At 38.5% G+C, this 24,897-nt stretch overlaps 3 protein-coding genes and 1 long non-coding RNA gene across 9 annotated transcripts in view; 2 read left to right on the top strand and 2 right to left on the bottom strand.

Moving 5' to 3' along the window:
* Window positions 1-164: 164 nt before the first annotated feature.
* Window positions 165-12,670, top strand: sh3d19 (SH3 domain containing 19). The gene is given in 22 exon segments (XM_041983051.1): window positions 165-464; window positions 4,035-4,074; window positions 5,279-5,319; window positions 5,532-5,571; window positions 5,776-5,899; window positions 6,282-6,465; window positions 6,535-7,545; window positions 8,375-8,488; window positions 8,661-8,749; window positions 9,131-9,171; window positions 9,269-9,482; window positions 9,570-9,638; window positions 9,731-9,868; window positions 9,962-10,034; window positions 10,380-10,492; window positions 10,591-10,667; window positions 10,757-10,971; window positions 11,587-11,642; window positions 11,764-11,950; window positions 12,199-12,302; window positions 12,403-12,465; window positions 12,467-12,670. Coding segments are annotated over 22 exon segments (3,135 nt in total). The 5' UTR covers window positions 165-385; the 3' UTR covers window positions 12,530-12,670.
* On the bottom strand, window positions 2,767-4,074 carry LOC121638329. Its single transcript, XR_006010011.1, has 3 exons — window positions 4,033-4,074; window positions 3,169-3,173; window positions 2,767-2,847 (listed from the first exon to the last, which is right to left on the bottom strand). It is a non-coding gene; the product is annotated as an uncharacterized LOC121638329 (long non-coding RNA).
* Window positions 12,671-13,060: 390 nt separating the features above from the next.
* On the bottom strand, window positions 13,061-16,550 carry rps3a (ribosomal protein S3A). Its single transcript, XM_041983049.1, is given in 8 exon segments — window positions 13,061-13,233; window positions 13,523-13,565; window positions 13,567-13,602; window positions 13,604-13,634; window positions 13,781-13,989; window positions 15,158-15,345; window positions 15,684-15,787; window positions 16,433-16,550. Coding segments are annotated over 8 exon segments (801 nt in total). The 5' UTR covers window positions 16,495-16,550; the 3' UTR covers window positions 13,061-13,105.
* A 4,826-nt stretch (window positions 16,551-21,376) lies between these two features.
* The window catches only part of lrba (LPS responsive beige-like anchor protein), a 177,400-nt gene continuing 173,879 nt past the window's right edge, over window positions 21,377-24,897 (top strand). For 4 of the 6 annotated variants that reach the window (XM_041983699.1, XM_041983703.1, XM_041983702.1 and 1 more), the window contains exon 1: window positions 21,378-22,303. In XM_041983699.1, coding sequence (XP_041839633.1) covers window positions 22,118-22,303 — 186 coding nt within the window. In that variant the 5' untranslated portion in view covers window positions 21,378-22,117. Of the gene's footprint in view, window positions 22,304-24,897 lie in introns of all 6 variants that reach the window. The other 2 variants (XM_041983700.1, XM_041983701.1) reach the window with 1 other exon arrangement.

Raw genomic sequence — 24,897 nt, 5'->3', positions numbered from 1 at the left:
CTGTTTCATTCATTGTCGACCAACATTTTTCGGCTACATGGTAGGTTTTCACATAGCACCGAGGAACTGGTTTTAGTGAATAAAACTGGCCATGAGTTTAAGGGGGTCATTTTACCGGTGGGCCAGTCCTGCTTTTGAATGTGCACATCACATCAAGTGTCGGGGTCCGGACAGAGAGTGGCACCACCTCCACGCACCCGGATAAAGAGCTGCTGTGGGCAGGACGCTGTGAAACTTCCAGGGGAGAGGACAGCAGAAAGCGACTGTATTTTCCACCATGTGAGCAGATGAACGAGATATCGGTTTCTTTCAAAGGACCTCCGCGGACTTTGTTTATCATTTTTATTTTTATTTTTTATCTCTACGCTGCTTTCAAATCCTGCTGATGGCAGAAGCTCTGCGTGAAGAGGGGGAGGATGGAGAGGGGCAGCGCAGAGACCTGCGGGACAGAGGCCAGACAGCAGGTAGTCTATAAATGCTGGAGCAAACAGGGCCTGAAAAGTCTCCCGAATCGAGGTGCTATTAACACTGTGCTTAAAAGTTAGATTTTTAGGAGGATTCTTCAGATGCTAAATTCTGCAGAAACTATTTACTTGTATTTTAGAGAGTGAATATTCTTTCCTTCTGCTTAGGAACAGCTGTTTTGAATGCGAATTATGCCGAATTAAGACTTAATTTAAAGAAAAAATACATTCACTGTGTAGTAATGCAATTTTATACAATAAAAGGGAAAAACTGCTTCTTTTTTAGCCCACAGGAATAAACCAAGTCTTTAAAAAACCCACGGCCTTGAGACCACCTTGAAATAAGCAACACAACTTTATGACAGCTTGGAATAGTGAAATTAAACCTGCATTAAGAAAACTTAAAGCTTAATTTTAAGTTAACACTTGATGACTTTAATTCATTTACACTTACAAAATGATAGTTTAGACAGGGTGTAATATACAGAGACTTAATGACTGCACTCTCCTGTGAGTTATGGCTTATTTTCCGTCATCTCCTGTGGTTTTATCCTAAAGCATTACATTTTTGGCTGCAGTCTACATACCTGCACCTGGGGTTTAAACTCTTCTTTCTGGGTTTCCTGTGCCCTACCTTTGCCAGCTATCTACAATAATTGCTCAGACCCCACCATACCCCAACCCTGCCAGCTGTCTACTTGACAATAAACATAAGTGAAATAAATGATACAATAAAAATAGAATATATTTGGAGTTTGTTCCATTGCAGATCACTGGTCTGCACTGACAACATCTAATCTTCTCTGACTAATGGTCTACATCAGCTGCTGACATTGTGTTATTCACACATGACATCATAATCTGTCAGCTCTGAACTTTTGTATTTTTCAAGTGAGGGCAAAACTGTCTTTACCCGTTTGCATGTCTGCAACAAAAACTAAATGTTATCCTATGTTATGCCTTATTGTTAAGTATTCACCCCTAACGTTTGTGCTAAAAATATCTCAAAATGTTCTGCATGATAAGAAGAGTTCAGTCTGCCAGTTCATGCTGAGCCATGCCAAAGTTATTCTACTTACCCCAATCTAAATAGGATCTGATTTTTAACTAGCGAGGAGTTTTGACTGGTGTGCTGTGACACATTGAGGCAGACTGCTGTTCTTCCTTTTGTTGCCAGTTTGACCAGCTGTTGTGACTGTTGTCCTGCTGAGTAATGTCAGCATGTGTTGAAGTGAGAGAGCGGCTGTGTGGGGAAATCTGCGCTGCTGATTTCAGCAGCTTTCCTCTGTGTTTGTTGTATCTTCTCAGGTGTCACAATTATTGGTCACGGAGCTTCTGAAGAAGTTTTCATCTCTGTGCAATGAACCTTTAAATAATAAAAATGTAACCCTATTGGCACATGCTCCAAATATTATGTCACATGATCTGAATGCTGTAGCTGGGATGTCACCAATGAGCCAGTGAGTCAACTGGTTGTTCAACAGCTTTACTCTTGGTTGATATGTCTCAAAAACAATTTGTTAGATTGTGGGTGGTTTTTATATGAACCCTTCTTTAATCACCAAATTAAACCCTTTTAGACTCTAGTGGTTTTAGGTGCACTCCTGGACACTGAACACTGAATTTGTCCTTTACCATCATTAATGTATCGCTTCATTGTATCAGTTTCTCTTTAAAGACTAAAGGAAGTAAACTTCACAGGAAGACACAGGAATATTTTGACACAGGAAAACAAAAGGAAGTAAACCTCAGATCCTTGAGTGGAAAATAACATTTGTTAGTTGTTGTTTTTTTAAATAGCTGAACTGATAACCTGTTGAGCTTCATATTAACTTTGAGGAAGTGTTACAGCTGTCAAAGTACAACTTGATTATTTATTTACTTTAACTGGCCATAGCTCATATTTTCATCTTCATGTTTATATTTAGCTACACATTCTTAAAACTGACGTATTCAGTCTTTTTCATGTTTGAATAAATTTGTCACTTTCCTCACTAAACAAGTTTACGAGTTCATTTTTGTGCAAACAAGACTGATAGGTCTGTGCAACCTCATAGATCTTCAGTCCAAGCTGCTGACTCACAAGCTGGTTTATGTTATGAATGGCACAGAATGACAAAAATCCCTACGACTTTTAACTTAACAGGAACAGTGACGAGTGGCATAACCTCTACTTCCTGAACAACCACATACCAGTTCACCACATTGGCCGAGGTAACTCAGGAGCTGTGAAACAGACTAGGGCCGCCCATTTCTTTTTCTGTTGTGTGAGGGTGTTACTGCTAGTTTCAATTTCTTTATCACTCTTAGAGGACTAGGAGGGAAATATCTTAATGGGAACATCTTTTTGTTGCTGAAGATTTTGTATTTATTCCTTCAATTCCTCCCAGGTAGGGGCATCACAAAGTAACACAAGAGACACGTTGTATTCAAGGTTTCCACTAATGACACACCAGGTGTGCAAACAGCTCGGCTATTTTTCCCAGGTACGTCAGGCAGAACTCGAACAAGGAAGTAAAAATACTTTAAGACGTCAGAATATTGCTAAGAAATGTCTTTTTAAAAGGTGAAAGAGAAGATGTTTTTTTTCTAAGCATGCTGGTAAAGTTCAGCTTCAAAAGATAACAGGTGTGAACAGGTGGATGTGGTTGTCAGTGACGTCGTGTTTCAGGCTACAGACACTAACAACAATACAGAGTTAAACCTCTCCTGGGGTTTTTCTTTATTTGTGTCCCTACAGAGGCACATTATACCTTGTTTCATTCAGCTGTACCCATTACTGATACTTGTTAGAGGTCTATTTCTTGTTCCTACGCAGCTTGTTTGAGTAAAATATGAAAGTCAGTTCATTGTTAAACAAGAGAAGTACAAGAACTGCATTCCCGTGTTTCAAAAGTAGTAGTCCCTAACTGGTTTATCAGGATTTAATGGTTGAGCCTGCTGGTTAAGTTTTTCCTCTTGTATTTCTGGTTAATACGGATCAGAGATGGAACAAAAAACATGCTGTGGCTGTAGTAAAAACTCCCACATACATCAGTATCCAGACCTAACCTGCAGCCATCTTAATGCAAAAGATGACTTTTACTCTCGCCATGGGTCTTTGGAAAGCAGTGTGCTTGATTAGTGGGATTTAGGTCAGGTGACTGTTCTGAATAATTAAGAATGCTCCTCTATCGTGCCAAGAAAACTCCTCAATTTAAAACAAGCTGAGAGGGTGTGGAATGTGTATTTTCTGTTCACTCATTATAGATCTAAACATCCCCCATAAAAACTGAAAGTCAGCTTTTTAAGCCCTAATTACTTAACTGTGTGAAGAGATTATGGGGTGCCCTCTCCTCCACCATGAGGCCAGTAACCGGTTGATAAAGGCTGAAACAAACACTGCTGGGCAACAGTTGGAGAATAACAAGACTGTATGCTCTGAAAACTGTTCAAAACCAAAATGCAGAATTTTATCCTTGTCTCATCTGACTGTACTTGACAGGACAAGAAGCTTCCTAAAATGACCAAGACATTATCCTTCTTGCTATTCGCCATTAATGAAACCAGCACCTCTGTTATCCTCCACAGATCAACTGGAAAGAACAAAGTCAGAACATTTATCCTCCAGGTAGGTTATTTCTCCCTGAGCCGAGGTTTTGTGACAACTTGAAGCGGTGCAGCAGCAGGTTTCACCAAACTGCTTCTGTGGCTGAAGCAGGGTGCTGTCCCTTTAATGGTGAGATCTGCTGATGGTGATGTTGTGAATGGACCAGACAATGCAGTGATCTGTGCTCACTGACAGACAGTTCAACCCAACCCAGAGACAAATACATCACATTGCTTGTTCAGTTGGTGTTTACAGGCTCTTAGGAGACCACTAACCTATGATGATGTCTGGCTGACCATTTAAAAACACTCTTTTTAAAGATGACTTTTAAACATGGCTGCATTAAGATCTTAGTGTTTACAGGTTTTCCAGTCAAACGAGTCAACTATGTAGCACAAGAGTAGGGGGGTGGTGGTCTTTTCCCCAGACAGTTAACATCCACCTCCTGTACTCTTGCGTGTGTGGTGATAATGAACCCCCCTCTGTCAGGAGAATTTCTTGTATCTTTACCAAATAGAGTGTTCTGTATACATTAGCTTAACAGTCTTCAACATGATTAAAGATGATGGTCATGAGGAAGAGATGAAGAGAGTTAGGCAATCTAAAGATATCAAACCATGTCAGTGTGTTGGGTTCCTGCAAAAGGCAAAAGAGTATTTGAATTTACTTCAAAGTGGTACCCCTTACTGGGCATCGTGTTTTTGTGAGGTGGGTAAATCTCAACCAAACTTAATTTTTGGACCAGGTCACTGAATAGTAATAAAAGGAGGAAGTTATTCTTTGCATTTTTTAGGATCGGTGTTTGGATTTATTTAGTCATATTGTGTTAAAATGATTCATTTCTGCTGGAAGTTTTTACTTATCAGTTTTCTTCTCCTATGCTATTTCTGTTTGTCAGTAAACTATCATTCTTTTAGAAATTTAAATGTCTCATTGTTAAAATGCATTATGTAACTTGTACTTATAAAAATAGGGTCAGCAACATTTCTTTTTAAATAGTTTTAGGTTGGATATTATTTTCTCATTTAGTATGTTTTTTTAGATATATTAATTATCTTAAAAATGTCCTTGTTGGCACAAATTGGTATCAGAGTACTTATGCTAATGTCTAAGGATGAATGTTGACATTTTTTTTGCCTCTTAACCACCAGTGTTTGTCTTCTCTTGTCTGTGTATGTCTCACTAATTAATAATAAATGGGCTCCATACTCCGATCTCTTTTCAGTCAAAGACCTCTGTCTTCTATACGAGCAGCCATCAAGCGAAGTAAGTTTAATTTAATTGATCTTCAGAGACATTCTAAGCAATTAAATTTATTATATCTATAAAATCTATAATTACATATTTTTAAAGAATGAAATGTGGAAAACAGTTGGATTGTATTGAAATCTTAATGATTACTTATGTGATGTTTGTTCATGCAAGTTCAAATATAAAGCAAATAAAGCTCATTTAGCTTTTTGTTTTCTACCTTTTAGCAAGAACAAACTCTCAAAGTGGCAACAACAGGGAAAGAAGGTAAAGATTTAGTTAATTCCTGTTCACATGTACATTTTCACCGTGTTACTTGATCATTATGGAGGTACGTGGCTGCAAGGATGTTGCTTTGGTGGCAACATCAAGAAGAATAATCAAAGAGAGAATCATGTTTAAGGTTTTTATGTGTTTATGCATTTTGGTTGTCAATTGGATTATAGTGCTTTTTATTGTTTTTTTGTCCAGACGACCAGAGATCACCATCATCTCAGCAGAACCTCTGGCCAATAATAACTGGTTTTCCGGAGGTTCAGTGGTTTTCTCTCCTTCTCGGCCAGACTGGTCTGCAGGCACCCAGGCTGTCTCATGGGTCAGCTTCATCTGATCTACATTATTTTTAAAGTTTACTGCAGTTTTTGGTTTTAACACAGCATAACTATGACAAGTTGATCTTACCCATTTTCATCTGATGTGAAATGCTTGTATATGCAGCTGAAAAATAGTCAAATTTAGCCATTGTTAGTTCTGACAAACTGGAATCAATTTGTAAAATTTACTAAATATGGGCAAAATTTCATTATGCAATATAGTTCCCATCCATCTGCTTTAGTGGAATGAGCTGCCAAAAACCATATAGAATATGACATTAATGGTATATTACTTACATAGCACTCAGCAGGCACAATAAGAGGAAATGCTATAGTACAAAATACTGTGTGCGTGTGTGAACACGACTCTCTTTCATGATTCAGCCTCCACCGTCATATGACCAGGTGATTAAAGAGAAGACAAAGGAAGAACATATTGTTAAGCCAACTGCAGCCCCCCGCCGGACAGCCTGCACAGCGACAAGTGCCACACAGACTGATCCTGTTGGAGAGGACGTTGCCTCACACTGTGGTGCAACTCCACCTCCATCTGAGAGAAGACCTGCTGGTGAGACATATCGTCTGAGTGTTTGTGGCTTCTTTTGGCTCCATGTGCTCTAACTCTTTCTGTTTCCAGGTAAAAAGCCACAAAAACCACCAAGGCCCTCTTTGCCGAAAGGACCAAACAAGAAACCTGCAGCTGGAAGAGACAAGAGGGTTGCACAAAGCCCAGTGGCATTTGCAAATACCGAACACCAAAGTGACTCAGAATCTGATATTAAGCAACACCAACATACAGATAACTCACACAGATGCACCCGATCTGTCACTGTACACTGGGATATTACTACAACTCATCGTCCTGCCACCGGTGTCCCTTCTGAAATCACACCTTCAAACTCAGAAAACAACCAAAGGCCCATTCCACGTCCTCGTACAAAATCACTCAAGCAGGCAACAGAAGACGAGGCCCGAGTTGATACTTTGGTCCAATTCAGCGAAAACTCTGACAATATTTACTTAGATTCTCAAGAGCTTCCCACAAATAAGTGCTTAAAAGAATTACTTGAGGTCTTCAGTGAAGGCAACGAGTGTGAGGAGAGCAGTAATATTTTTGCCCGATCAGACAAGTCACAGGGAGAGGATGTTGTTGGCGAGATGAATTCCAACTACAACCAACGGAATATCCGTGCCAGGATCCAGGCTTTTGAGAGCCAGGCTGGCGGCGAGGAAGAAGACGTGTTCAAATCGGCCAAACCAGACCCCCTATCCAGGAGGGCTTCCACCAAACCCCCAGTTGCTGCTAAACCTTTTATAGCTCTTAAATCTCGAAGCATAGATGACAATCAAAACATACCAACCACTCAACGCCCTACACCAGCCTCCCAACCTCAGCCCCCTACAAAACCGGTGGGGCTCTCTGTGAGGGAGGAGCTGGAAGCTTTACACAACAAAAGGGCCATCCCACTCCGGCCACATCCTTCTGTGTTTACCAGAGACAACAGCATTCGTGAAGAGGAACTGTCACTGTTCCCACCTATCCCTCCTGCAAAGCCTTCCAAAGAACCGCTCAAACCCAACCTGAATATTAACAACCACAACTCAGCCTCCATGGTGAGAGAGAATGAGTATGTGGACAGTTCATCAAGTGAGTAGTTTTGTAAAGTTATTCATGGTTTTTGTGAGTTTTTAAAACATACTTAGAAAATACAAACATCCATTCTTTTACAACTCTTTATTAATCCTTTTGTTTTCATTAGATATGATCATCATGATTAAGATTTAAGAATAAATGCCACAACAGGACACAAAGATTTCAAGCCCTCTTCTGGATTACAGATAACAATCAATGAAGCTTAAACATTTCTGAACATTTTAAACATAATTTGATATACATTATTTGTAAAAGTAACTCAGGAGAACTTAATTAAAAAAAACATCCTACTTGGTCATTTATTTATTAAGGAAAATAATCCAAAAATAATTAACTTGTACTTGCAGAGTCTGGAGTGACGCAAAAACTGCAGCTAAACCGGTTCAGCAGTTTTTATTCCATCCTGAGTATCATCTTGAGGAAGTTTTAGCCTAATTTTTGGCTTCAGGTCCTCCAACAACATCCATTTCAGATTTAAGGTCCAGACTTTCATGTGGCCATTTTGAAACATGAACATAATGAATGACTTGTGTGCCCGACTAGTCTTGCTTTAGAGGCCACTTTCCACTTCATTACCAGGATACTACCATGAAATACAAGGATATTTTTCAACAGCTCAGATATTTAATATGTATTTTCCTCATACTTTCTGAAAATTCTTTATCATAAATAACTGAATGGAATCTATTTTTATCTCATTTGTTCAACTGGGCTCTCTTTATCTGAGTTTTTCTTTATTTAAATCTTTTAGTATAGAAGTGCAGAGCTTTTCATTCTGGTTTGAGTTAAATATGAAACTAAAGTCAAGTGTCCCTCTGTTCAGATAATAATGTAATCAAATCTCAACATAACGAGGACAGCGGTGGAGGTTTTTTTTCAAGACAGTCTGTAGTAAGAAGACCAACCACCATCAGGGTGCCCAGTAAAACTGATTTAGGTGAGTCCAGCAGTCTGAATTTATATGAATGCTGGTTGATTTTTGTTAAAACATATTTAAAGTTCAATTTGTGGATTTAACTTACTTTGTATCTGTTTTTTGCTTCATCGATACAAATTATGAATGAGCACCAGTTTTTAGTATTTTGTGGTAAAGATGAATCTCTTCTTAGATCTCTTTCAGGACAGTCCACCTCCTATCCCAGTTCAGAAGCCTGTTGGCTCTCTATACACTGTAGTAAACCCCAAACCGTCCCTCCAGGTAAGATTTGCATCATAGCAAAGCCGCACACCTCAATTCAACTGTACTCTCATAACTATTAACATATTTTTCAGTCCAAAATATGCATCCACATTAAGTTTTTTTTTTTAATCACACAGACATGGTTTATATCAACAATGTCTATTCATAAACTGACTTTGTGGCTCGCTACAGTCTCTGTGAGTTGGTTATACCTTGTAACTGAGTAGCTTACCTGCTTTCTCTCCTGTGCTTTCTACAAACAAAGAAACCATTGTAGCTCCATGAACACATTGCCTGTGAATGCCATGTGTTGTCACATGGTTGCTATGGCTTTAGTGCTTCTGCTGCCATGTGTTTCTTTTAGTGCTAATAAAAATGCACAATGGTAATCTTTTGCAGAATTCTTTCAGTATAGGACCGGAGCCATCACTACCACCTCGGTAAGGCAATCTTTAAAAATAAGATTTTGCTTTACATTAAACTTTGTAAATATGGTAAAGTATCTCACCCAAATCACTGATGGGTTTTGTACTTCAGAAAGCCCACTGTAAAAAAAAGCCTCCCACCACGCCCTCCTGCAGCCAAAACAGGCCCTGGAAGACCTCCCCCACCGAGCCTTCAGGCCGCAAGTCGCTCTCAGTCAGCGTCATGGCAACCTTCACCTAAATCCCAGGCTAAGAAGCCCCAAAGGAAAGGACTTGTCTTACCTCCAAGACCTAGTCCAGGTCACCGTCTCTACAACAAATACACAGTGAGAAAGATCCCTCTTCACTCTAAAGTACCCCAATTATGTTTCTAATAAAACTTCATAAGCATCTGTTCTGTTCTCTTCCACCAGCTTGAGCTCCCTCATGGGATTGCAACATTTGACTACAATGGGAGTAACACAGAGGATCTGTCATTTCAGGTAGACTAACCAACCAATTAAAATGCACTACACCATAAATGGCAGTCTCTTCTGAGCAACTGAATCAATGTGTTGGTTGGTTTTGGCTGCAGAAAGATGAAGTGCTTGTGCTGCTGGATAAGATTAACCACAATGAATATGAGTGTCAAGTTGGAGAAATGAGAGGCAGAGTTCACAAGTCTCGGATGAAGATCATAACTCCTCTTGGGTCATATTCATCTCCTCTGCAGGTAAATGTATTCTTCATGTGGGAGTAACTCTTTACTACTTGAGCCTGACTTTCCTTTCAGCCCTGATACATTAACCTTTGTTGTCTCCTGTAGGGTGCCGGTCCAGCTGCATCAGGTGGAGATGCTAATGGGCTGAAGGTGCAAGCTGTGCACGACTTTATTCAAGGTAATGCATAAATTTCATCAAGTCAAACAACTTTATTGAACCAAAAACACTATTTTTAAGACTCTTTAACAAAAAAAAAAGTCTTTGATGGACATTTTTGGATAAACAATATTTAGAATTTTTGTTTCTCTCTTGTTGAGACTTGCATCTGTGCCTTAGCTCAAGGTCCAAAGGTTCTAACTTAGCATAGCATACTGTAAGGAGGTAATAGAAAATGGGTATAAGTGCGTTTTCCACAACACAGAGATTAACTTCAGGATCAGGAATTTATTTGGTTAGTTTATTGATTATTCCACATTGGACCACTCCTGTAATCTGACTGAGAAATGCTTGTTCTTTATATAGAGGGTCCAGAGGAGCTGGGTTTGAGAGCAGGAGATGTTGTAACTATGGTGGAGCAGGTGGACAGCCAGTGGTACAGAGGAACCTGTCAGGGGTCTACTGGTTTCTTCCCATCAGCTATGTCGAAGTCTGGTATGTTTTAATGAACAATCTCTTTAGTAAAAACATATTCTTATTAAGTAAAAGATATTTATGAATAAAGAACATTGATGAGCAGTTCTTTTCCATTTAGCCAAATTCACCTAAACCCTTCCCGGAAAGAAAGGCAAAGCCACAATCTGCACCAGTCAGGTACTGTTCTTACAGGATTCAAATCTTTACTTTAGCCTCAACAAACTAACCTGGTGAGCTTATGGGATGTTATGAAATATCTCTTTTAGTGGTCCAAGATGTGTGGCAAGGTTTGACTTTGAGGGTGAGCACAGCGATGAGCTATCTTTCTCTGAGGGGGATGTGATCCAGCTGAAGGAATATATGGCAGAGGACTGGGCACGGGGACAGATCGGCATCGCCAAGGGCATCTTCCCCCTTAACTATGTGGAAATTATTGAAGATCTCCCTCCACCTCCAAGTATCAACAAGATAGGACTGCCTGGTGAGACAACCTAGGAAACATGTCAGACCTAATGTACTTTTTCTTTTTACTTTGGGTCATTAAGAACAAACTAAACTCATGTAAAAGGTGATTATTTATATGCTACATTCTCTTGATGTCAGCTAAAACATTGGTTGTGTTCATTAAGCTGACTGACTCGTCCCTCTGTGGCATGACAAGAATTTGCCTTTGTTTCTGTTTCATTAAAGCTTTGTTTACTTGAGTCCAGTCAACAGGGAGGATTTCATGAAGATTATAGATAGGTCATGTGTTGTGAAACCTTCCTGTAACTTTATATATATTTAAAATTTTAACATTTAATCAGGTTTGCTCCTAAATAAAATCACAAGTTCTTACAAAATTGTGCTTAAACTTTAGGTTTGATAGTTTTTGCACACTAAACTTTGATACTGTAGTGAATACATGAATTTTTTAGACATTCAAACTAAATTCATTCATCCATTCTGTTCACCTATAAAGTGTTTAAACACTTTATATTGTATATGGTCTAAGTTTAAAACTCTGTAAGCACTTCAGTGTAAAATGTAAACTTTTCATAGAGTGCTCTCACTTTTATATTTCCTTTGTTTCTCTATTAAATATTCTTTTCTGCAGGTATGGCTGCTGCTGCTTCTCCCAGCATGCAACATGAGGCTGCCAAACCTGCTCAGGTAACTAACTTTTATAGAAACGGAAATGCCAACAAAGATTATGCTAGTTATACAGCTGTTGCTCGAACTTAGTTTTATTCTAAGTTATTTTTTTATCATTTGTAATTCCTTTTTCCTGTAGATGCCCCAGCCCAGTGTGGAGTGGGCAGTAGCTTGGTATGACTACAGTGCAAAGTCAGAAGGCGACCTTTCCTTTCAACAGGGCGACTGTATCCTCATCACTCAGCATTTGAATGAGGAGTGGAGCTGTGGCAGGCTCAATGGCAGAGAGGGAATGTTCCCCACGGCTTTCGTTGAGACCACTGCAGGTACAAAGACTTCATTTTGTTAATTTGACGAGTAACAAAGTTGTGTGTGGTAAGAATAAATTTAGATGAAGCATCAGCAAGTTTTATTGATCAAGGACGATCCAAAAGGATCCCAAAGTCCTAGATGAAGGATGAAGATATTCCATGTCTGTCCAGCAATTTTTCACCAACACAGAATTATTGTATTTGGTCAGCTGGCCGATTACTATATTGGCTAATTCAGTATGTCACAATTTATCAATCTACAGAACAGAAGCTCTCTAAAAACCATCAGCATGGCACTGCCAGTGGTCAGCGAGCCAGGGCCCTGTATAACTTCACTTCAGACTGTGAGGAGGAGCTCACCTTGCAGGTTTACCTTTTATTCTGTCAGTTTTAAGTTTCACAAATTTACATAATGAAAAGTCTCAGCTGAAATGACCTAATTTCCCTCTCACGTTTTTCTTTTACAGGTTGGGGATGTTATAACCAATCTGGAGTCAATTGATGAGGAATGGTTTTTGGGGGATTTGATGGGGGAAAAGGGCTTTGGTCCCGAAGAACCTATGTCCAAGTATTGGACTAAGACCACACAGCTAGCATTGCAAAAAAGCCAGAATATCTCAAATATGTGGAAATAAGTTTTAGACTAAAATGCAGTATTTTATTTGGTGCAATTTCTTCCTTAAAGCATTACCTTGAATTTAAGTAATCTGTTATGAATAAAGATGTTGGTAATAACTGTCCTGGATTCTTCAAATGTATATTAGCACCACCTACTGGTTCAAGTATTAAGATTGGCTGCTCAAGTCCTTTTTACATGTAATTGGATTCAAATAAAAGTTCAAGCATCAGGGAGGAAAGACCAGAAGTTTCCTTGTTACAGAACACTATGCACACAAAGGTATGAACTTAATGCTAGTTGTGTAGTTTAAGAGCGAGCCTTCTGGGGACAAATCTTTTCAACATATGGCAAATGCTATTTCTACTGCAACCCTCTTGTCTTGTCAGACAGTTATATTAAACATCTGCTGGACTATCATTTATGGCTTAAGCAAACAACTTTTTCCCCTGTGCCTTTTGTAAAGTAGGAAAAAACTTAAGGTTGAATTATGGACAAACAAAACAGTGTATTGGTCATTTACATTTTTTTTTATTTAATCTGTTGGGATGTTCTTATACAGTCTCCTGGATGGGAGGCTCATAGCCATCAGCCCTCTCCACCTTGGCTCCAGTGTCATCACCGGATGCCTTTGCAGCGCTGCCGGCACCACCCTCACCATGGAGCTCCATCAGTTTGCCCACTGCAACAAAGCACAAGCAACTCTTAAAGCCTTTAGTTGTCACTTACGGTTGATCTAGTTTTAATAGCTTTGATTTGAAAACTATCAGCTATTAAAACAAAGTTAATTAAAAGACTGACCCCAACTTTAGCAAACCTGTCTTATCTTAACACAGATATCATTGTGCACAAGGGAACGTTAGTTGATCTCAATACATATAATTAGGTGGTCAGATGGGACAAAACAGTATCATTCGTTCCCTGCGTAAAAAACAGGAACCTAAAGGTGGCAAAACAGATGTGCAACTTACACTCAAACTTGGGCTTCTTGAGCATCTTGACCTTGCGGACGTTAGACATCATGTAGAGGGTAGATGGACTGGCAAGCCTTTTTCAATGTCCTTGCCAACACTATCAGGGATCCTGGAATACAACACAGACAACAGATTAATGTAAAAAAAACATAACACCCCTTTTATTAAATAAGTTTGTCACGCTTAATTTATTTCCAAGATTTTCTGCTGCATTTCAAAACGAATAACTTGCAAAAACAAGTGTATGAGACTTACAGCTTGTTGACCACTTCCTTCAGGTCATTTGTCTGAACCTCACGGGTCATAATCTCCACCATTTTCTTGCGAATCTGGCGGACCTGCTGGTGCTGGGCATATGAGGTCTTTCTGATCTGGTTGGTGCGTTTTTTTGTGAAACCCACACAGAAAAGACGCAAAAGGTATCCATCGGTGGTCTTCACATCCACATGAGCTTCAATCATGGTCTGAGTAAAAAGAAAGTCAAACTATTAGATGCGAAAGTTTAAAGTAAGACGTTCACACCATTTCTGACCACTTTGAGCAAAAACTGGTTTTATCATGTCCAGAATGGATTCACCAGCACGAAGGTTCAATTTTGTACTTATGTACTGTCGTGCAATTAATTTTAGACAAATGCAACAATAACTGATTAATATCAAAGTACAATCTGTCATACTGAAGACAAACATACTGCAATAATCAAAAAGCAACTTGCTTGAATACAGGTAACAATTCACCCATGTGTGGCATGGTACAAACATGCATCAGTGCAACCCTTACTGAAACAAGTTTATAGATCCCCATGGATCTTAAGAGAGAGGAAAAAATTGCAGCTTCAACCAACACAAGTCTAAAAAGGTTTTTGCTGTGTTAGTTTGCGATAACCACAGAATTCAACGAAAATCCTTTGGTTTAGCTCCAGAATAGCAAACACAAAAACCGGCCAATTATAGTTGTTTTTTGCTGGTAAAAAGCAAGCAATGCAATATCACACTGGAATTACACAGCCAAATAACAGATACACATGCAAAGTGTAATCAATCACACCCGGAACAGTGACCACATACCATCCTAAAGACTGAACATTTTGAGGAGTTATTTCATGCAAAGATCAAATGAAAAGGGCCCCAGAAATCAGTGGCATTAGGTATCCCCCCCCCCCCCCCCCCCCCCCCCCCCCCCCCCCCCCCCCCCCCCCCCCCCCCCCCCCCCCCCCCCCCCCCCCTTTTTTTTTTTTTTACTTTTTCAACATGCAGCCTATATTGCTAAGAACATTTATGGAACACCAGTCAGCTGTATGCAGATTCTTCATTTTACCATTTTTTTTTTCATATTTGCTAGTAGTGCATTAAATTAATAAAACACCATTAAGCTGTCAACCACCAAACATCAACAATCCAACAATATGAACTGTCCAATCAAATTCTCACTAATAAAGAGCATTATCACACCCTCAATTATTTTCTCAACCCATAATGAAAATTATGAACGTGCCTAAATTACAAATATTTAAGAGCCAATAATGAATGTACTTCATGCAGATCTAATTAATGACTGTTACTAAACTCATAATGAGCTATAATTAAACCAGTAAACATACATAGTTTCATTGCAAAAACACATTTACATTACCTGCCACTTCTTGACCATGGAGCACATCTTGTCACGGGTCAGGTCCATGCCGTGGAAGTTGGTAAGGCAGTTCTTCCCCTGGACATCTTCGGTGATGAGTTTGAACTTGCGGAAGGCCACCTCATCGTTCTGCAGATCAGCAAGGCTCACCTCGAACACACGTCCCTTAAGACCGTCTGAGGCGATTCCTGGGTGGTACAAATGTGTACAGGTTAGATCAAGATTAAAGAGTAACAAAACCTGAGGTCAAAATAAGCACCAAATATCTAAGAACTAGCAGATGGCAAAAGAAAAAATTATCAGATAGCTTTATTTGGAAGGAGTTAAATCATTTATACACATCACAAAGAATAAACTACAAATTAACATCCTATGCTTACGTTACTCAATTTTTCTTAGTACAGAGAATCACTTATCTTTGACATAGAAAGAATTTTAGATTGAAAGTTTAACCATAAAGCTAAGTGTATAGAAGAAATTACTTGTCAGCACACCTGTGTTGAAGAATGACACTATGTAGACTTACTGGTTCCCTGAGTCCTGGTGACCAAGGTCTTGCCAATATTGCGGATGTTGAACATGGCTGGTGCCTTAACATCATACCAATCCTTCTTGGAGAAAGGATCCACACTGCAGGAGACAGATTCATCAAAATTAGCATGTGAAAATCGCAATACAACTCCATCCAAAAACTAAGGAGTCGGTACAGACAAATGTGAACCTTCAAAGCTAAACCAGACTCACTAATTCAGTCCTTATTGTAACAAACTTTTAAGATGAATACTTAAGGTTTAAAACTACGTTTTTAAAAAAATACATTAATAACCTTGTGACAAGAATAGAGATGGCGGACTGCTGGTTTCATTCATCTTAACACTTAAATGCTGAGTTAAAATTCTAAGTAGCTAAGTCGGCTAAAACACATTCATGCTAACATTTAGTAGCCTTTAGCAAATATTACCATTTGTCACAACGAGAGACAAAGTCGACACTCCTTACTTTCTCTTATTCTCACGGTCCTACATGTAAGAATTGCAACTATAGATAAAGCGATTTGATTTTTTTTTTTTTAAAGAAAATTGTAGCTTTAAGTGCAAAGACACAGCATGTCACAATCTCATCTAGCGCCACAGAGGCCGGCGATGGCCAGACTAGCATCGACCCTTCAGAATCTACTTAAAATCAGCTTCATCCTTTAGATTTCTTACACCGTAATGACAGACACGACAATGGCAATCCCTATTTCGCATAACCATGTGTGAATTTCCAACTTACATCTTCTTTTTTGCACCTTTTTTGCCGCCTTTGGTCAGCCTCTTATTCTTGCCGACTGCCATGTTGGCTACAGGGAGTGAAAGAGGAGGAAACACGAACTCTCGCGATAGTAAAAGACACTGGAAGAGGTCGCGATATTTGTCTTATCACGCGAGTCCTTGATGCTTTTTTTTTAGCGCCATCTGCTGGTGAAAAACTGATTCTATGAGCATCATGGAGTATTGTTTCTATTTACAGTACTGTATGCTATTACAGTTACATTGAAGTGAGTAAAAAACAAGTGTGAATTCAATTTTAAATCCTCTTCCATTTCCATGCATTTTTATGAATCAAAGTTAGATTAACTAATAGAAAAAAGTATAATAAAAAAAAAATAAAATTATCATTCAAAATATGGTTAAACTAGTATGTTGAGTTTCTGAACTGATTAACAACTGACCATAGCAGACTTCAAAGACTTTTCCAAAATTCAAGGTTAATCTAATGACCACTGTTGGACTATTGGGGCAGCAGTAGTTCAGGTAGTAGAGTGGTTAACTTTCAATTTTAAATTAATTCAAAATTAGAAAGATTTATCAAAATTAACATGTGACAATCACATTACAGCACCATCCAAAAACTAAGGGGAACATACAGACACTTGGGAAAAGTTAAAGCTGAGCACAGACTCACAAATGGTTAGAGTTTAAATCTGTCACGTTTTTTAAATTTAAATCAATAAAATAAATCAATAAATCAGAAATTAATTAAAAATTAATAGTCAAATCCTCACCTTCTCCCAGTTTATATGTCACAGTATCCTAAACCTACTGAACCACATATTGCCCACCAATATTTATCTCACTTGTCAGTTACTTTGGATAGGAGTGTCTGATGAATGACTGTAATTTAATGGTTGTCAAAAGATCTGCCTATATGAATTTAATTTTATAAATTCAAACCTAAAGCACGACATTGCGTTGATATCTAATTCGGGTGATAAAAAACAGAAATTTAAATGTTAATGTTTAATGTTTACAACGAAAAATACAAGGAAACAAAACAGCATTGAGTTTCTTTAAAAAACTGCAAACTTACAGGATTTATTTATTTAAATGTGCAATAAGTGTAAAAGGCCTCACATATATTGTATGTTATTCCTTCATTTATGATTGAGAATGGGTGTTTGTAATTAATTTAACTTGTAACAACAACATAATGACTTTGGTTATCATTGAAAAGTCACTCCACCCAATGTCTCTGAACAGGATGAACTAGTCTGTTTGTATTAAACAAGTTATGCAGGTGTGTAGCCTGTATCCGCCCACATTGCCGGTAAAGCACTTCTTGGTGGTGTATACTCTTGATATAAATCTATGCTAATGCAACAGTCCCACAATAATACCTTTCAACGGTCACACTGTTCCGTTTTAAACTGCACAGTGATGAGTCAGTGCTGTTGAGCTGTTTAGATAAAATAATATAAATGGTTCAAACACCATTGATTAAAATCTGTTTAACAAGAACAGTTATTCCTATTATTCCTATTATACATACACACACACACACACACATATATATATATGTGTGTGTGTGTGTGTGTGTGTGTGCCAACATTCAATGGTATAAATTTATGTAACCATAGAGATATTTTATTTACAGTATGTTCTTGTTCTTAAACTGACTTACATTAGCACATTGGATTATTCCATCTACAGTGTGTGGTGCATTAATTTGTACATGCAAAAATATGAAAAAAGTTTAATCTGGACATTTCTTTTTGAGTTATTTATGTATTTTTCTCTTCTCTTACTCTGTTTAAACTTATCTTTAAGCTTATGTTTGAGATTCTGCTCTTGATAAAGGACTCATCAGATCCTTTGGATCAGCTTGCATCAGTTAATATGCAACAGTTTTCCCACAGGGTTGACAGGAAGAAGAAAACAGTGCCATGAATGTTGTAAACTTGTAGTCTTTCTATCTGTATTAGTCCATGTCAGCCAAACAACAATAGGCATAGGTTTTCATTTTACTTTAAATGTCAGTAAAAACTTTCAAAGCTTTATTCATTAAAGTCTATCTTTGGGCACAGTGAGCAAGTCTGCTGATTCGAGGTCATTACATCGGCGACAAGCCTTGCGCCTCATGGGTGGCTTCCATGACTACCAGGATCCCTGAGGCCACAGCTACACTTTATCAGGAGGTCAGTGGGAACAATGTGAAACAGTTACCCACAGCTGCCTCTGTGGCAACACTCTTCCACACTGCAGGGGAAAATATGAAATCACCATCGTGAGCAGCAGGGAAACACAGATTTAGAGTATTTATGATCAAAGTCCAGACTGAGTTCAATCAGGAGCTTCCTCGTGTAATTACAGGACATAGATGAAAGTGGACCCTTCTTAGCGGTGCAGCTTGGAAAACAGTGCACGTGTCATGGGTTATGATGATAGAGTGATATGAAAAGGCAAGCAAAGCAGAGCTGTCACTTTGCATTAACGCAATGGTCTTCAGTGCCCAGGATGCAGACATCTGTCAATGTGTTTTTGTGATACTAGAAAACAAAGTTTTCTTACCTACTGTGAAAGAATTGTTGGAATTTTGTGCCTTTTTCAAACTATAAAATATAATGCTACTAACATTTGATTTTTATTGTGATTTTTTTTGCCACATTTATATAATATCATTTTTTTCCATACATTAAGACTTCATTGTTCCGCCCAAAGGTCTACAGAATGCCGTGTGTGGTGTGGCTTTGTAATGTCAAAAAAATGTTTTGTTTCTGAACTACTGCAATAAGTGGCATTTGTCACGACTTTAATGACTTCAATGGTAACTGGGCCCTGAATAAATAGAAAAGTCTTCTGAGCCAGTTTTATGTCTAAAGATTTATATGTATGGTTAAATAAGGCTGGCTTTTCAATTAAAAAAAAATCTATTTGCCATTTGTCATGAGCATAAAATAGAAAAAAAATTTAACTAAATCCTGGGGTTGGGTCTCTTTGTGTGTGGTATTCACATCCTTTACACAGACATGAATAATGACTATGAATTTATAATATTCCATAACAAACTGAAGCTTGAAATGTTTTAACCTTGAATTAATAATCTCTACTGAGCAGTAGCTTGATAGGACAAGGGGTTTGAGTGAGAGAGGGTGACATGCAGCAAAGAGCTCTAGGCTGGGATTCAAATGTGGGCCAGCTGCATCAAGGACCTGCAGCCTCTGTTCATCTACTCACTGAACTAAACATCACCCCAGTTGTGTGATTTTTTTAAACTGGTTGTATTAGGTTGTATTGCTCCATTGAGCAACATTTTGAAATAGCACTATTTCTGGAGTTCTAGAAATTTGTTTTTTGATTTATTTTTTCCTCAGGCATGCATGAACTTAAAACTTAGTGCTTGCATAAATACACATTAGTATCTGTTTTTGTCTATAATTCCCTCTCAGGACGATGGAGTAAGTCACAATAAGGTTGGATTTCTAAGTGCTGGCACCATGAGCAGGTTCTCTGCGTACTTTTGTAATGTTCCTCAGTCACAGAAAACTTGGGCAAGATTTACAGAGTTTGCAGACTTCTAAATAAAATAATCACCAACTTTAAAGGAGCAGCGTGTAAAAAAAATCAAAGGTCAATGACAGAAGAAATAAATACGCTATTAAAAAGTGTTTCTTTGGTATATAATCCCTTGACTAAAATAATGATTGTGTTTTTATTCAGAGATATATGAGCCATTTATGTATTTTTACTATGGGTTCATGGCAGCTGGCATAAAATGGTATTGCTGAACGCAAAAAACAATTATGTGTGTTAAGTGAGAACCATCTGGCTTAAAAAAATGCAGTACTAACTTTGTTTGATAGGTGATAGAGCACTATTTGGGATATGTAATGCCTCAAAAGGCACCAAAATAAGCTACCTGTAATGCAGTCAATGCTTCACCTGAGGCCACTGGATCCACTTGTAGATAAAACATTTTTATGTCTGGAAAAACTTTGACCTCTGATGGCCACTGTCCATTCACAACTGAAAAAATTTCTATGCAGGTTTTTACAATTAGATGTCAATAATTCTTACAACAATGTATCTTCAAACCATGGCTACTCAACTTGGTCTTACGAGGAGTTTTCAATGTTTCCCTGCTCCAACACACCTGACTCAAATGAATGAATCCTTGTTTAGAACTACATAGACTGACTCACATTAAATAGGTGTGTTGGATACAGGGAAACACTAAAAACCTGCAGGACAGCGGCCCTCAGAGGACCAAATTGTGTAGCCCTGCTATTTACCATGAGCAATATCCTAAGTATATCTCCACTGATCAGACACTTTTGCAGTCTTGCACAGTCCAATAGCTTTATTATCAAATCAAACAAAAATTTACTTATAGAGCTAATTTAAAACAACCATAGCTGAACTGAAGTGCTGTAGACAATAACTATTGAAAACCAAAACAAATAAGCAAATAAGAAAAAGAACAAAACACAAAGTGACACTTAACAGAATGTGTTTAATGAAGGATAAAGGATAAAAACAATTACATAGGCCTCTAAGTGTTCAAAACAAAGTGGTAAAAATTTTAAATAAAGAATAAATATGTTATAGAGCTTTACAAAGTCTAGACATTTTCAGTTTTGTTTGACTTTGTAAAAAAAAGTGATATTTTAACTTAGACTTAACCTTGAGTTCATTCTGGTTGTTGATATATTACCTAAACTGTTTTGCCTGCATCATGTGTTAGTGAAGTGGGGAGTAAAGAAAGGTGAAATGTAGGCTAGTGTTTTACTGGAAGGGAACTTTAAGTGAGTAACTAATATTTTGCCCCTGAGATCAGTGATAGATGGGGTGAGTGAATTCACATGAAGTGACAGTTTATTATTACTGAATCCCAGCGTGTCGTCACTTAAAGCCACCTGAGCAGCACACCTGCCATAGAACTGAATAGAGCTTGCTCTCTACAGCGCATGCGTCGTTCACTCAAGAGCTACACTGTCATGGCGGTGACGAGCTGAAGCTACCGGGGTAGATCAGGAAGCAAATGCAGCCCAGCTTGGTCAACGCTGTCATTTAACCAAATCTGCGGAGTGTCTCGGGGAGCACTAAACGGATCACCGTCCTTTGTCGGCTTCCACCGGAGCTGCCGACGGACTCTCATACCCCCCCCCTCCAGTTTGTGAGTTTTTGGTTCTGCCGAGCGCGCTACCTGTCAAGTGTCTGCACTCAGTCACAATAGCGACTTCCACTGCTGTACGGAGATATTAAAGTGACTATATCAGTGTTTGTCCGGGCAGAGGAGAAAACAGGTAAAGGGGGAAAGTCTGCTTATTTCCTTGTTGCCAGCAGCACACCTCTTCACGGCTTTTAACCGAATTAATTCATCCGCCTGGTGTCAAGTTACGGAGCAGAAGAGTAGTTCATCGTAGAGAGAAGCGGGGACATTTCCAGCCTCTCTGTGTCTGCCACCACCACATTATCTGGGCTTTATTTATTTTTTAGTTAGTACTTCCCGAGTCTCGGACGCATAACTGTTTTGGATTGGGGAGAACAACGTTGTGCTTATGCGCCTGTAGACTGTCCACAACTCAGCTGAAGGGGAGATAGAGTCCTCTTTCTCCTCCGACATCGGCTGCTCTCTCACCATTGGAGGTGAACAGGTGCCTTACCTGTGAACGCCACCTGTCCCGTCCTTCCCGTAGCAATGGCTAGCGCGGACACAGCGGGCGCTGCACAGCCAGGCGATGGAAAGGACGGTCGATCAGGCGCCATGGCGCTTAACCCCGGAGTGCCTATCAGAGGGATAAGGATGAAATTCGCTGTGCTTGGTGGCCTGGTGGAAGTTGGGGAAGTTTCCAACCGAGACATTGTGGAGACTGTGTTCAACCTGGTAAGCTGATTATGGGAGCTCAGGACAGGCCGTAGATAGCACTGTCTGTCTGGGGTACTGTGACAAATAAAAGTTTGAAAAAGCCTGACACACTTTTGAATAAAAAGGGGTTTATGAACCAGCTGCACTTAATGTAACTTTATCTACTTAAGAGAGTCATAACCAAATGATCTCTTTTTGTAGTGTTATTTCTCACTACAGTCCTTAGATTAAACATTTGTTCTTATTGGATAACTCATGCTGTGACACTGTGATTTGTCAGGCTTGTGTGTGGAAGCTCCTTTTGTTATTTAAGCTTGCATATTTCATTTTGCACATACCAATTTTAATTTTCAGCTTTTTATATGGGGGAAAAATGTTTTCTTTTTTTTCCGACATTACTCACAGGGTGAGTAATGTCATAATTGTTGATGTTGCTGTGACATATTCAGGTCAGTCATAGTTAGGGCCTTTTTCTATCTGTTACCTATCAGCCACCCTAAGGTACTTATCCAGCTTGTTTGTCTGCAAAAGTGATAGCCCTTGCCTGCCAGCGTTTTTTACAGCACCTGCATGAGAATGAATGAAACTGCTCGTAAGAAGGAAATGTGGCACCAGTTTCCGCTGGTTAGGTGGGAGGAGAGGTGAAGGTGGAACCTGTATAACTGCTTTGTCACCGTAGCAAAACAATGGAGTCCTTTAGAGATTAGAGAGGGAGGCTCATCCTCCATGTCTGTAGTTATTAAGTGGATTCTAACCCCCAAAATGGAGGTAAATGAATTGCATCCTTGTCGATACACTTTTCTTCATGTGACCAGGGTTTTATTAGATTTAAATTTGATTCATCATTCAGGCAGAAAGACATCCTACCCATGACTTTCACTACATGTTCAAAGCAGTTTAAACCTACCTGTTGCTACAAATGTACATTATCATCATGAAGTTTTTAGAGTAACTAAAAACTGCATTTAAGTTAATTTACCTTTTTTTAAGCATTATCCAACTGTCCTTTTCTCATGTCACAAAATATTTAGTTGTGTAGCACATTAAACTACTACTACTTACAAATTATTTATGCTCATCAGCTAAATATTAATATATTTCTTATCAACTGCTAATTTATTTTCTTTCAGTAGCTGATTGACTTCTACTTGGGCATGTTAGAGCGAACTACTTTGACCTGCTAAGATTCGGTTTTTGAGGCCAGGGATAATGTCAAGTTTGAGAGCGTCTTAAGTTTTATATGATATTGATATTGTTTCATTCAAAGTTGATAAAGTTGTCTCGCTTTATATTTATGTACCTGTCTGCCAAAGCAGATTTGTCTGTTGTTAGAGATGCAGAGATGTGTTATTGCAGCTGAATTTCTTAGAAAATGTGAGTGTCATGATTAAGTGTTTTCAGCTGCACCGTGTAAAAAGAGAAACGTCAATAAGATCAGATTTCATTTAAGTAGAGAAGTCAGTTTTGTAACAACAGTCCCTCAAAGCAATTGTTCAGTTATACAGTGCGACTTGAAAGACTTGTCTGATTGCAGCTCAGCTGCTGTCTTTAGTAGTCCATTTTTAATGTGTTCACTGTAATTTCAGTGCTCTGAGATGCTGCTACGCATTTCATTATGATCATCACCACTACACGTTTTCTCTCATTCCCTCGACATCCTCTGCTCACCCTTCCATTAGTTGATAACCTCATTTACCACATACGTCATGCTTCTCTTTGGTGGCATCTCTTTTGGAGATTTCTTGCTTGTCTATTCTGTGGATTGTACACACTTTATCAGCTTGTACATAAGGTCCACAATAACTGGATACAGGGAGGACCTAATGAATATTGCTTTCAGGTAAAAATGTTGTTTTAATTAGAGTAAATCAAAGGTTGAGGGGTTAAATTGTAGCCCTTCCCTTTAAAATGAAGTAACTTGTTATATTTAAATTGGGATTTCTTTAAGATTTCCTGTTTGATTAAATATATTAAGAGTATCTAAACACAACAAATAGCTGTTTTCAGAAAACGTGCCTTCACGACTTGTTGGATTACTCTTTGTGAACAAGCTGTAATTTTAGAGAAGAGCTGGTTAACTAGAAGGAATGACTTTTACACCTCGTACATTTTTATTCAATTTCTCATTAAATAGACAGCAATTTTGTGCACAGCCTCCTTCAATAGTTTTTTAATCTTTATTGTGGAGGATAATAGGCATAAAAATAGGTTAGCTTTAACTAGATTATCCTCAGTGTGCCTTTTTAGTTATTAAAACCTTTCAAGTTCATCCCAGCACACCGTTTTCCACTTCATTCCTCCCCTTGACTACTTTTCTTGATTCCTTTTTTTTTTTTGCTTCTTAGTCCCTACCATCAGCACTGCTAGTAGAAGAGTCAAAGATGGAAAAAAGGAGAGAGGAGGCAACCAGCCATCAGATTAAAAAAAAAAAAAAAAAAAAAAATCATGCTAATCTACAATATAATTTTTTATTGAAAAAAATTGACCCCTGAATAATGTTTAAAAATCTAGTAAGCCTGAGAAACCATTTCAGATTTTTTTCTGTCTTCTTGTTAAAAGTTAAGTCCAACGGTCAATGTTTTAGTGCCTTGCCAACTCTTAGAAAAAAATGT

The sequence above is a fragment of the Melanotaenia boesemani genome, chromosome 4 (genome assembly GCF_017639745.1).
Source record: "Melanotaenia boesemani isolate fMelBoe1 chromosome 4, fMelBoe1.pri, whole genome shotgun sequence".
Taxonomy (NCBI): domain Eukaryota; kingdom Metazoa; phylum Chordata; class Actinopteri; order Atheriniformes; family Melanotaeniidae; genus Melanotaenia; species Melanotaenia boesemani.
Note: the sequence above shows the minus strand (reverse complement) of the source record. Positions and strands in the feature narration are given on the sequence as shown.